This window comes from Gymnodraco acuticeps, unplaced genomic scaffold (assembly GCF_902827175.1).
Source record: "Gymnodraco acuticeps unplaced genomic scaffold, fGymAcu1.1, whole genome shotgun sequence".
In the NCBI taxonomy this organism is placed as follows: Eukaryota; Metazoa; Chordata; class Actinopteri; order Perciformes; family Bathydraconidae; genus Gymnodraco; species Gymnodraco acuticeps.
In genome coordinates this window covers 77,444-91,466 of record NW_022990295.1, presented here as the reverse complement: position 1 = coordinate 91,466, position 14,023 = coordinate 77,444, and the positions used below count along the sequence as shown (strand labels likewise).

General features: G+C 40.2%; 1 protein-coding gene across 5 annotated transcripts in view; it reads left to right on the top strand.

The window, feature by feature from the left end:
* Positions 1–14,023, top strand: part of daam2 (dishevelled associated activator of morphogenesis 2) — a 104,983-nt gene that overhangs the window by 62,143 nt on the left and 28,817 nt on the right. For all 5 annotated transcript variants that reach the window (XM_034222040.1, XM_034222036.1, XM_034222038.1 and 2 more), the window contains exon 5: positions 6,494–6,588. In XM_034222040.1, coding sequence (XP_034077931.1) covers positions 6,494–6,588 — 95 coding nt within the window. The remainder of the gene's footprint in view (positions 1–6,493; positions 6,589–14,023) is intronic.

The following is a 14,023-nucleotide window of genomic DNA, read 5'->3' as shown; positions in this document are numbered from 1 at the left end:
TGGTTTACCTGTGTCGTAGTCTGGTCAAAAGTGGTCTTCAATGGTATTAAAACGATAAAAACGCTGCTGAAGTTAATCCATAGGTTAGTCCAATGTGTCTGTGTCCCTTTGAAATGATTTCTGATAATCCATAAGCAATAAACCTGCTTTTCCGTTTCCAGATGTCAGAGCGAGAGATAGGTTCACTCTGATGCAAACCTGAATGCGCAAAGCCCCCACCTTTTTTACCGTGTGTGTGTGGGGAAATCCCCCTTCGATTCCATTGGCTCTAGCGGTTATAAAGAGATTTCATTCGTCAAAATCGACCAAGGGGGGCCAGAGATATGGAAAATCCACCCAAATGACCCCAGAAGTGTGTTTTTTTTGCTAAATCTCTCTAAAAAGGTCAAATGTCACTAGTTTTACATCAATCTTGATACAGGGTACTTATTATTGTAAGGGAAACTTAAAGCTTTTAGTCTACCTTACCATCATCCAAGGGTAGTTTTCACTATAAGTAAAAAATAATTTTTGGACGGACACTATAATTTACAGTTTTTTACTATGTTCAATCTGAATTTTCTTTAAAATAAAATGTCATTTTCGAGCCTGACACCTGAAAAACAGGCTCAGGGCTTAACAGGTTAAAGGTAGGGTAGGTACGAATGGAGAAATCAGCTCGAGTGCGCTAGAATTTGAAAGTACACAACCGGAAAAAATCTGCCCCTTCCTTCAGACTTCCTTACAGAGCCCCTCCTCCAACACACACAAACCCGCACATGACCAATGAGGGCACAAGATAAGTTTGTGCACGAGATGGAAGGCTGACAGGCAGGTAGGCCATCCAGTTATTTTAGCCGGGCCGGCTCAGATAATTGGTCATGCTTTTTACAGCACCACGGCTTCCACAGATGATCTTTTTTTAATGTCATTTCATTTAATCGTTTATTTGGCAGGGACAATGCACAGTGATGAACACTTAAAACATAACAAATGTGCCAAGCGTAACAGTGCCAGATTTAGCTTTGAGCTCATTTCCATCCGCAGTCCCTCACATAAAACATTTAACAAGTTTACATTTTACAAACATAGCAAAAACAAAATACATGATATGCAAAAAGTGCAAAATAGCAAGAGCAGCATACACAAGTATTTATGACATGGTAATAGAATATAGCAGCAACGACATATAAAGTGCAAGAGAAGATACAAGCGCTACATAAAGTGCAAGAGGAGATACCCCTGTGTTAAAGTGCATTTAGCGGTGATTGCACGTCTGTTTGTTTCTCAACCATTCTTTTAGTTCACCTTTAAAACTATTGAGAATGAGCTGCCTTTAACGGAGAGGACATTTTGTCCAAAAGTGGTCCGTCTACGGTGGACTTCACAGTCTCCTCTGGTTTCTGACCTAGTGCAGCGTCCAGTGTGTTTTTGTGGATGAATTCCCCTAAGGGGAGGGGGTCCATGTAAACATTTATAAATAAAACACATACTTTTAAAAGACTTAAAATTGTCAAAACTTAAGAAATTGTATTTTTCAAGGATGGTACAGTGGTGGTATGAATTTGGCTTTCTGTCAAACACCTTGATAGCCCTCTTGTACAGCTGTTCTATGGGTTTCAGGTTTGTGGCACAAGCAAACGACCAGTTTGTAAAACAGTATTCAATGTGGGATAGAATCATACAGTGGAGGTATGACTTTGCAGCATTGATAGTTAAGAAAGGTCTAATTTGTTTAAAATGTTGCAAGTTGAATTTCATGTTATTGGATACTTTCTTAATATGTTGCTTAAAAGTCAAGTTTGAGTCCAATATGACTCCAAGATACTTGAACTGGGAGACTAGTTTTATTTCTGCTCCGTTTAAAAACACATTGGATCCTTAGATTGGTCGTTTACTGGTCGTTTACTGAACATCATGCATACTGTTTTTTTTACGTTTAACTGTAAGCAAATGTTGTTCAGCCAGTGCTGAACCTTGTCCAAAGCTTTTGAGACAACATGAGATAATTTCAGTGTTTTTCCTGTGTACAAAGATGACCGCATCATCGGCATACATTTGCACATTCAACTCAGGACATACATTAGGCAAGTCATTTATGTACAGTGAAAACAGTAATGGTCCAAGAATGGAACCTTGTGGAACCCCAACAGGGTTGATAAGGTAGGGGGATTTGGCACTGTTGACCAAAATACACTGTTTTCTGTTCGATAAGTAAGACTTAAACCAATGTATAGAAACTGCAGAAAAATTGAAATGAGTCAGCTTTGTAAGGAGTATGTATTTATTGTCAAAGCATTTAATGTATTCATTGCTATCGGGATGTTAAGAGCATTCCATGGAATATAACAAAAAGTGAATTACCTACCCCACCTTTAATAGCACTCTCTTAAACTTGTAAAAACAAAATGTTTGTGTGTAGTGCCTGTCTCGCCTCCTCATAATTACTATATAATTCACTTACTGAGCATCTGACCACCACTCATGAGAGGTCACTGTTCACTCAGTCATCCCCTCTCAGAATCTTGGCTCATTTTTATCGTGTCCCTGCTGACTGCTCGTTATATTCGCATGGCCACATTCCTGCGCTGTGACCCCGGCATTCACACACATACACACTGTGATGACAAAGGGCCATTTAAACACTCAGCAGTTCAGTCAGCAGGAACGACTGTCAAACACAGAGCCACACACAATATTCATTTTTTTTCTAGCAACCTTGGCCGCCAGTGAGAACAGCGTGATGCTTTCAAAAAGACATCTTCTGCCAGACAGCGTCATTTTAAACATACCACCGTGTTAGTATTATGATTTGATTGTACATTCGGCCACTGACCAGTTTGGGACAGTGACCTCTGACCCGGAGTCCTTATGTGGACGACAAGTTGGCTACCTAATGTTTGCAGAGCATAAAACAGGACATTTTAAGAGGGGCTCTTCAAAGTTGACATGTAAGCATGACATTTAGAGAGTCATTGGTGGAGAAAGTCTTAATGTACTTTTCAACCAGCCGACTAGAGCGATTTTGTTTCTAAATCTAGCCAAGTGTTTCCAAGCCATAAATCAGATAAAGTGATTAACCATAACTTACAATATAAATGTAGGGCCAACAAAAGTAATGGCATTTAATATCTGTTTATTACCATGTTGTTTGTTTTTCTGGTGAAAAAGACCCTATAGCAACAACCCATGTGAAGGGTTGCTATTTTTACAGCTTTTTGTTTACTGCCTCCACTCCGGGGATGAGAACAAGCTACTTCTGTAGGTACCTGAGCTCAAGTCTGGAGAAACAATTTTGCTGTCATTCTTTTGAAGGCTCAGACAGCACACACACACACTCTCGCAGACATGCACAGTATTTTAGTCGAGAGAAAGTGCTGATTTGTGAGTTGCCAGGAATTTAAAATCCACCAGGGCTGCAGCGGTGCCTCTGTGCTATTATGTGTCAGACACGCTGTTAGAGTTATGTTTCAGCCTGACTTTTCCTTTTTTACTGTACCTACTGTGCAAAACAACCTGAGTCTGTAAGTCATGTGTGTTAAAGTCTTGACATTTTTAATAAAACAAGTGGAACATTGTGCCAATGAGATGAGATATTGGCATTCACTTGCTCCAGGCCTTTTCTAGAAAGTCTCAGTGCATAGAATTGCACAACAAGTGATGGAAAAAATGTGTTTTTAAAAAAAAAGGAAAGGACACAAGTCTATTAAAATGTAAAGTTATTTAACAATTGTTTTTTTGATTAAAATAAATCAAAATAAGGTTTGGCAGAAAGATATTTTTGCAATTTTCCTCCAATTAGTCTCTTGGTAAAACATCACTTGACCACAGTCTCCCCTATTCACTATTAGTCGACCATTTCCCTCCAATTCCTTAATTTTTTTTAACTCCCACCATCAATCATCCATTTTCTCCAGCACCGTGAACCAGGCAGCATCGTGACAAAAGCGATTTTCAACATTTGGAGGTCCTCTGCTCGTCCATGACTTCATGTCTTGGCCCCTTGCCGCGCTCACAAGGGAAGGCCCCTTCACAGCAGCTGAGTTATTGGATGAGCTCATTTTGTCATTGCCGCCCTGAGAGATACAACAAGCATCTTGATGTTCATTCATAAAGTCAGAGCCCTGAGGTTGTTGGTTGGCGTGATAATTCAAATGTCTTTGTGACTCTGACAAGGGTTTCTGCAGCCTTGGCATTAGAGTGCTTTCAAGTGTTACATCTAGTTTTTTAGCTGTTAACTGATTTCATTTATTTGAATTAAGCAGTTTATTTAGTGAAGCCTGTTTAACGTGATACACATTTGTTAAAGTAGCCTACATTTAAAAGTCAACTTTTACCTGTGCAATAAGAACGTACAATATGTTTGTTACCTGCTTTTTTGGCTGATATCGATAAGTAAACTGACAATTTCAATTTTCTTTACAAAATAAGTTAAAAACCTTTTAAACGATGCACATCGGAGGGTAACAAAGGGTAACATGAAATGATCAAAGACGGATGATCTACCATACCTCAACAAATCTAACATCACTATTCACAAAATATACAAAACACAGTTCTGACTCTTTAAATGTTTATTTGTTTTTTCTGATAAAGTAAGTCAAAAACCATTTCTGAAGTTTCAGAAACTGTGAAAACGTTTTTGAGTTCCCCAACCATTCTCTAAATGATGTCAAATCTATTTTTTGAAGTTTGATTCACTGTTCTCATCAGTGCTCTAGTAAAACTTGAGCTTAATAGCAAAGCTTCTGTTTTGGGAAGTTCTGTCCAGTTTACAAGCTACATTGCTTAGCTGTGACGTTAACAACATGGTTTCTTACCATCTACCTGGCACTCAGTTGAACTCTAAACAGAGCTGTTAATGCCACATGTTTCCGATCACATCATTCCTATCCATTTCAGTTGTTAGTTTTTTAGTAACTGCTATGTTTCAGCTTGTCTTTTGTTAGCTTAATTATGTTTTGTGCCTCTAACTATTTCAATAAATATTTTTTACTTTGCGCATCAGTGCCCCACATGGTCTTTATTAAGGTTTTGATGAGCTGCACTCACCACTCACTGGGTTAACAACGCACCAATGACCAGCTTGAGGGCATGGTTCTGGCTCTGGGGGACACTTCCCATAATACGGATTAAGGGAAGTACCTTCTGCTGAATTACCAACAGGCTGTAATAGCATCCTCATGTGCCCATTGGCTAAAAGTTCGGAATGACTTTACGAATAGCAGATGTAGCAAGGAGCCATTTGGCGAGACCCATTGACACGTTGAGCTGGCTCGCAGCACGACCAAAACATCCATTCTCCCCAACACTTGTTGTGTCCAACTTCCCATTGACTATGAACATATTCCTTGAGAGAAACAGGAGCCAGAGCGTTTGCTTCTTGGCACAGGGTCCGCGAGCCATCTGGACTTGAGGCTAAGTCGACGCGATGGATGACTGCACTGTTTCTAGATTAAACACTTAGAACAGAGCTATTGTGAGTTAGTCAAACATGGGGTCCAACATGTCTTAGCAACGCTGGCTCAAAAAGTATGATCTTGATTTGGAATATTTGTACCGAATTATGACCTGTATGCCTTTTTTTTCTTTTACAAATATTTTAAGGACTGGAAAACAGGGTCACATTCAAGCAAATATGTATTCAAGGCAAATTAATAGTCAGCTTTTTGACTAGCCTACTCCACTGAAACGCACACTGTTTGAACCTTAGCAGTTGGCAGTGACTTGCCTTGGAAAAAGCCTGCAGAGGCTAAACAGAAGCGCTGTGGCCCTGACTAATGGGAGCACAGCATCTCTTTGATGTTGCTGCGGGGAGCCTTTAAGTGATGCAGAAATGAATTAACACTACCACCGGTCTAAGTGCTTTTTTTAAAGATTTGTTGTAGCTTGATTTGAGTTAATTGCCTGCCTGAATTATTTTGGCACCGTATATAACTTCAAACAGGGGAAACGAAATGGGAAGAGGGAGCTACTAATGAGGCTCTAATTATCTGTGATGCAAATTGAAAACAATGTTTTATATATGTACTATTGTTAGATGGCTTCCAAAATAAGATAACCTTTCTGGTGTCGACTAAACAATGAATGAAAGTGAAAAAAAAACAGAATTGTTGCCAGTAGGTACAGTAGCTTGCCCAATAACACCTGCTTTGATAGCCAAAATTCAGCAATATCCATCAGCTTTGTATTCACTTTTATTATAATTATCGATCAATATGTCGATTATTTTCTCGAATACTCTTAAAGTTTGGTTTATAAAATGTCATAAAATACCAGTTTCTCAATATCCTAAGTTATGTCTTTAGTTTAAATACCTTGTTTTCATAGTCCAACGCCTAAAGATAATCAGTTTTATAAGATATAATACACAATTTTGCAAGAAATCTACAGTTTTGTATTTGCTAAAGTAGACGTTTTTCTGACGATCAACGAATCAATTTATCGACTTATCATTGCAGCTCTATGTTTCACTAAATTCAATTTTTATTTAATTTCTCCGAATTTTCTGCAGATGCAGACCCTGTTTGCCTTTGACGAGGAGGAAATGGAAATGAGGAACAAGGTGGTGGAAGATCTGAAAACAGCACTTCGGACTCAGCCAATGAGGTAAGAGGACATTTTCCTCTTCTGCAGGCACCACAGAGCTCTGCAATGCTCACTTCTCCTTAAAGTCATGCATTCCTACTATAGGACTTGTTGAGGTAATGCCGCATGTATTACATTCAAGTCTGTCTCTTGTCATGGCAGGGTTACATTTAAAAAAAAAAAAAAATCTTTAAATATCTTCCAATTAATGATATCATTTCTATTCCTGATATGGGCATCCACAGCTGTTAGGCTTCACTCATTACCAAAAAAAAAAGGACATTGGACAGACCTCTAATACAAACCGCCCTCCTCTCCCCCCGTCAGCAGCTACTTTAAGTCCGTCCCTCAGCCCGTGCCAGTTGCATGATGCAGTGGTCTGGACCAAAAGCGGGGGTGTTGAGTTTTCACAAGTGACAGACCTAATGTGCAGAGTGACATAAACCCGGGGTAGCCTCAGTGTCTGGGTCATGTCTGGGTTAAATGCGTGTGTTTGAAGGCCAAGTGTGCGTACGCTTGGTTGTGTTTGTTTCGGTGCATGTAGGGGTATCCAAAACACCATAACTAGAAACACGGCTGGTAAGAAGACACTAGATTCCAGATGTATGCCATACGTTTTGTGCATTTATTCCAGCAACTTGCTTGAGTTGTTGTAATAAGATGAGGGAAAAAATGAATCACGTAAATCTGGGACAATAAATGTGGACTTATATCTGGTCAACGTATCTATTTAAACAGGCTTTTTGAAGATTTGCATGTCAGGAAAAAATAATGCGATGAGTGGAATCTTGTCATGTCATTTATGTCATAACCTGCTTTAGCACTAAATCATACAAATGCACAAACATATCACAATACTCCTTTATTAGTAACTCTTAAGAGTGGTAAAGCTATTTTTTTCTCACTAGTTGATGTCACAGTAGATTTCCAGAGTTGATACACAAAAAAGGCTTGTAAAGGCAACATCACTTAGAACTTTGTCTTGAAGAGTTATGATTCTCCCTTAGTCAGTACTATCAGTATTGTGTAACGTTTGGACAGTTCAAACTGTAAAGATGGTACATTATCCAAAAGGTACATGCTGAATGTTATGCTAAAAGGTATTTCAGGTCAACAGTGAGACATATTTTCTTTTTTTTACTATTTTGATAATTTGCAGGTGTTTAGCCACTCTGTTTCCCTATTTATCACTAACTCCTTTTACTTTATTCAAGTGTATTCTATTATCCTCATCAAAAGTGTCTGTGATCAGTAATGCACCTGCACCCAGGCTGTACCCTGAGTGCCCATTAGCACGCAGATGTGTTTTTCAGTGATGTGGGGAGCAGGTGTGTCCCACAGTATATGGGTTTTCAGGGAAAGCCAGGGCAGCGTGTAAATGTCCTCTCCTTGGTGACAAATGGGTGACAAAAAAAAGAGGACTTTCTGCTTGACAGAGTGTGTGTGCGGTACTTTTTTCCTTTAAGGCAGCCGTTACTGAGACACTGTGGTGTCTATGCGTTGATTTGTATGTTTGGATGAGTGCCCGATACTCCCTCCCTCCCTCCGGTATTTCAGAGAGGCAGCTGAGTCTGCTTGTGAAGAGGTGCCCTTGTGCCCTAAGCCCGCTCTGCAGGGCCACAGGACACAAACACATGGTGGGCATGCAGGGTGCCAGGCAGAGCGCACAAAACAGCACATTGTCAGCAGAGCACCCACTCACTGCCTGATTGTCATCCCCATTGAAAAAACGAGGTGACAAGGTTTGGATGATATGTTCCCCTAGCGGTAATGAATATGGAATGTGATAATGACACCGACAATAATAGTTATTTCAAGGTTCAAGCTTCAGAATATCTATTTCAAAGTTAAATTATTAAATTACTACTTATTAAAACAATTTAAGTGTATATTTAATTGTAACAGGATACATTTTTAAAGTAACCCTTCCACTAAGAGTTTAGTAACGTGTTGTATTCCTGCTTTCTCAACTGAATTAAAACCTAACAACTGGAAGCAGAATTAGTACTGATGTCTTTAATATGTCTTAAGCATTGTGGGTAATGTAGGAGAACAGAGGTAGACAGGACGACAACAATGTTGGTTATGCTTTTTTGAGTTTTCCTTTTCCTGTAGTGTGTCATATAGGTTTTTGTGTATGTAAATGGTCTGCAAAGGCTAAAATCCCAAAGTTTTAGAAATGTCTCTGTCTCTTCAATTTGTGTCAAACACAGACCTTATTTGGAGCTATTTTCCAAAATCCTATGGAGAAATTGCATTGCTTTTTGTCGAAGGAACCGGACGTGGTAAAAATGCTAACTTACTTCCGGGGTTTAGGACGCGCCACTGCGGTTCACTATTGGCTAGCACTCCAACAAATTGTACGTGATATACTAAGAGGCGGGACATCTCTAAACAGTTGACCAATCACAACAGAGCCGGCCAGCTAACCAATCAGAGCAGAATGGGCTCTGGTTTCAGACAGAGGGTGAAAAGAGGTGCTGCAGCATGAGAAAAATAAAGAGCTTTCTGAACATTAAAGCATGGAGACATGTCACACAACCAATGTAATGGCCCAGATGTCTTACCTACAAATATACATTTGATTCATCACAAACAGCCATAAACAGAGACATTTGGAAACTGGCTATGTTTGTCTCTTAGTGAGTTTACTGCTTATCTGGTTCCGCTGCCAGCTGTTATTGCTTTGTTTACCATCTGTCAAATGGAGCTTGAACCATCACCTGTGTTTACTCACATAAAGCTGAAGTGGGCATATGAGGGCCAGCATGCAAACACGAACTGCTACAGCCATGTAGTCAGCCTGGTGTCAATTTAGCTTCCAGATATTTAAATATTTACCCTCCCTTGTGGTTTTTAAGCTACACATTCAAGTGTGCTTACATACAGTAAGCACTGTTGACCCATTAAATCATCTGCGCTGATGTTTAAGTGCGTGTGGAGGAGCATACCGTGTGCACATGCTTGTATCTCACCATCGTGTCATTTCCCTGGTGAAATAACTCTGAGAGGACAGGAAATGAAGCTTTCCCGGAGGTCACTGAGGCCGTTCTGGCCCAGAATGTATCACAGTCCCGGGGCTCACGTCTGCAGAGCATCGCAGCGCTTCCCAAGAAGGCTTTCGCAGGACATTGTTTTCTGAAAATGTCATCCAGCAAGAATATTGACTCGAGTGGACTGCAGGTGTTCCCCCTGCTCCTGTGTCAATAGCTCATTGGACCATTTGCTACCCCCACATGCAAATATTATCTTTTAAAACATTTTACCGCTGGATCCCTCAAAAGTTTTGCCTAACAGAATCGGAACCTTTTTTCCCCAAATACATTAGAGGAGGAGTGCAGTATCACACATTTAAAACATCTTGGATGGGCTGCTGTTCTCAGAGAGCAGATTTCTCTTCCCTTGGAACTTAGCATGTAATGGGGGGGGGGGATAAAGACAAATACAGTGTGTAGATGCATGAAGCTTTAAGAGCAGGTCGTTTTTGTTGGAATGGCAATAAACAAATGGAGAGAAGGAGAGTGATGATGTTAGGAGAGGGAGTTGTTTACTGTTCTTACTGACAGCCATGTGGTGAATTAAATCAGTTCTATAACACAGCAGGTGAATAGGGTAACACTTTTAACTTACATACAGTATATCACCATGAAACTTCCCCAGTTGATTACTTGTACTAAGATAATATTGTGTTGTCTTATAAGTCGTCTGAAATGTTATGCTGTATTATTAAATATGTGCTTATTCGCAGACAATTACCTAACAGAAGTCTGAGCATTGGATAAAGACACAAATAGACAATCAAACTATTTCCACCAGTCTGAAAGAAAACATGTTATGGAAGCAGTCAAAACTCTCAAAATGTACCACTCCATGAGAAAACTGTTTGCCTTTTAGTGTCACACGCTCACAAATAAGTCACAGCAGATTGTATTTTCATATTGTATAACTGTGTTAAAAAAACAGCAACACACACACACAAACTTCTCCCTGTAGGTTTAACAGTAAACCCAGTCTATAAAAGCCATTCCCTTCCTGCCATGATATACTATACACATCACAGATGTGCACCTTGGCTCATGGTTTTATTGTGATCTCTACATGTGTGTGTTTCAGTTTTTATGTGTGTTGCCCTTAGTTTTTTTTACCACAGCTTATATGCTGGGCCTCACATCAAGTCAAATGTATTTGAGTGAGAGCAGTGCTGATATCATATGACTTGTCTTCCAACGTTGCAGACACCTCGGTCCAATAGTAAAAAGCACACCTCTGAAGAACCTCGGGGGCCCTTGTTCACACTCTGACTCTTTTAATATAAGACATAGGTGCATGTGTTTGTGTGCCTTGGGGTAGGTGAGTGAGTGTTTGATGGAGATGTTAAGTGTGTGCGAACGGGGTGATTAAATGTAGTGCGGAAGAGAGGCAGGGAGCACATGGTGGCGTGTAGCGTTCTGATAAGTTCGTATGGTTAGGCTTTGAGGCAAGACTGAACTCTCGACCAACGTGTCACGCACGGGTCGCCCACAGTTAAAAAAGGCTGCATGTTTTTTCCTCTGGAGCTAAAACCTCAAAAAGTCTGGTCGGTTGGAATGAATTTAATTTTGAGCATCTGGTTCTGCACTGTCTTCCTCATTCAAAGTATTGAGGGGTTTTACGCTGTTTAGAACAATGAAAGTAACATGACCATTTTTTAGGGTAACCAACCATACTGGCAAATACTGTAAAAATGTGTTGCTACCTCTGGGTTTTATTTCAATTTCAATCGGCACCTCACGTTACCTTTGACCGTCCTTGGCCTCAACACAGTCACTTTCGTTATGTCTTGTCCCATGCCAAGTTATATTCCTCGCTTCTTTCCATTGCCTGCCTGAACAGCTTGACGTGTGGTTAGCTCGACCTTGGTATTGTTCAGCTCTGCCTGAGCTCATATTGTATGCAGCAGTTGTTGAGCTCTCACTGTCTCGAACGCAAACCCAGCGGCTTTTCAAGTATGCAGCGGTGGTTCCAAGAACAAAACAAAAAGGGGAAAAGGCCTGCACGCCACTCAGGGGAGATGGGGTCCATTGATTTCTCAGAGAGCAGATTTCTGATCGCTGGAGAGAAGATGAAAGATGCGGAGTGGAGAAGAAAGTTATGCCATGTGTTTTTGTGAAATGTTGAGCATGTATGCAACAGGGCTCCAACAGATCCTTAAAAACCTATTAAACACATTGTATTCATTAATCTAAAATGTAACCATTGCTTACCATGTATATGGTAGGAATTCTCAAATATGACAAGTAAACTGCTTCTTAACTAGTTGGCTAAGGCATGAAACCAGGCTTTCATTTTAGTGTAAAATCTTAACAGAATGCCATGGGTGCCAAGAGCAGATGAATATTCTGCAAGCTAACGCACCATTTGGTAGTGCGTATCCAACGAAAATGTGGCTCTTCCACCAAGATTTCGAAGGTTGGCTCAAATTGGTTTACCTTGCAAGATCTCACAAGAATCCTAGGATCACATATTGCAGAAGAATTCTGTCCATTTGTGTCCGTCCATCCATAGTCCTGACCAATTATAATACCACAGAATATTTCTTAATTGAAAGGAAAGCAAAAAACTGCACTGAAGGCTTTCCTTGACTGTTTTTGGCAATAGTCAGATTAACAGATGGTTCTATGGATAACCTGAAAAGTATTTTTGAAAGTTCCTGCCCTTTTCCTAACGGTTTCCAATGATGTTTCTGTGGAAATGTACCGTCTGGCACGTCAGGTCAGAAAATGGACCAGTCAATGTATACAAGACAAGGTGTATTTCTTGAAATAAATGTTTCACACTTAACTGGAATACCACAAGGAGATTAAAAAACAACTAAGTCAAACTTTAACACCCTCCTGTTGTGTTTATCATTTATTTCTTCTACCACCCCTCTACCCCTATTTCCCTACCCATCACATTTTATCCTCCTTTCTCTGTTCAAGCGAATGCACTGGTGCATAGGATCAGTTCATCCATTATTTTTGTGCACGTGCGCCTGGCAAGCTTTTGGCTAGGCAGCAGAGCCAAGTAAAGCAGGCAGCGAGCGAAGCCTTGAATCCCGTCCACCCTCTTGAACCTCCCTCCAACAACAACATCTCTCACCCTCCTGCTTTCCATACGTTAATCACAAGGATGTTCAGCTTAATTTCTCTCCTGGAATGAAACCTTTTTCTCTCTGAGGCGGACAACCGCTGATATAAGACGTGTGACTTGAAACAGTTGGATCAGTTCTGCCTTGCTCTAGTTTCAGTGTCTGTGCTTCATCTGAATTAAGTTGTAGCTAATGTATACTCGATGGATTTTTTCGCCACCTTGGTGGGGAGCTATGGCTGACACGGCAGCTTAAGCAAGAAGCACACTGTCTGTTGTGTGCACGGTCTTTACCATTCAAATACATTGTGGGGGAAGGTCGGCTGTAAGCGTGCATGCATGTATGACCTCTTGATCTAACACTGTGGGGCTGCTGGAGATCATAGGATTGTGTCTTTGAGAGATTTACTGGTCATGCCAGGGGAAGTCTGCGCGTGTGTGCCTGTATGCTGGAAAATCTATGACTGATCGTGTGTAGGGATAATAATTGAATGATTTACATTTTGATAGTTTTTTCCATGCCTGCTCGAGCCAAGTGGAACTTCTGACAATGTATCTGTTGCAATGAGGGGCAATACATTTTAACTCAGACCCTCTCCTCTTTTCTTCACTGTCCACCCCTCTTCTCTTTTCCTCTATTCGTCCTCTGCCTCTTTACTCCTAATACAAGCCCTCATTTGTTTGATTATTTATGAGGCCTATCAGGAATCTTAGTGAGTGGGAAGGTCATTTACAATAGAGCCCACGGTGTTTTCACTAGACTTCGCTCAATGTTTACACGTCCTGCCTGTCATTCAGAAAGGTCTGCTTCTCATCCAGCGAGGGTAATGACTTGCTGAGTTCTAATTAGTTCAACTAATTAGGGTTGTCAGTCGGAGATTGGATGAAGTTTCACTAAGACATTAGGCATTGGTAGCACTTAATAGGGGGATTCCGCCAATTTTACACAAAAAGGTCAGTGTCCTCGTTATGTGGAGTACTAACTGTTTTTAGGATCTTGGCCTTAAATACTGACTAAAATTCAGGATATTAAGATTGTTATAATTAACCAATTCTAACAATTTTGGTGATCAACTGTTTGAGTCGATTACAGCCAAACCTTTGCTTTTTGCACACCCCTCAAATGAAAAGACATATACTGCTTTGATCAGTTCTTTATTATTATTCATTTTTAAATTAACTTATATTTTTGGACTGTAGTGAATTGAAGGCTTTAAGCCGTGGGATATTGTGAAGAGGAATTTAAAGATATCTGATTATCAGATAAAAAAAAAGCATTATATTGATAAAGCATATTTGACGAGATGACAGAAAGACCAGAGAAATAAATGAGGAATGGTCTACTCTA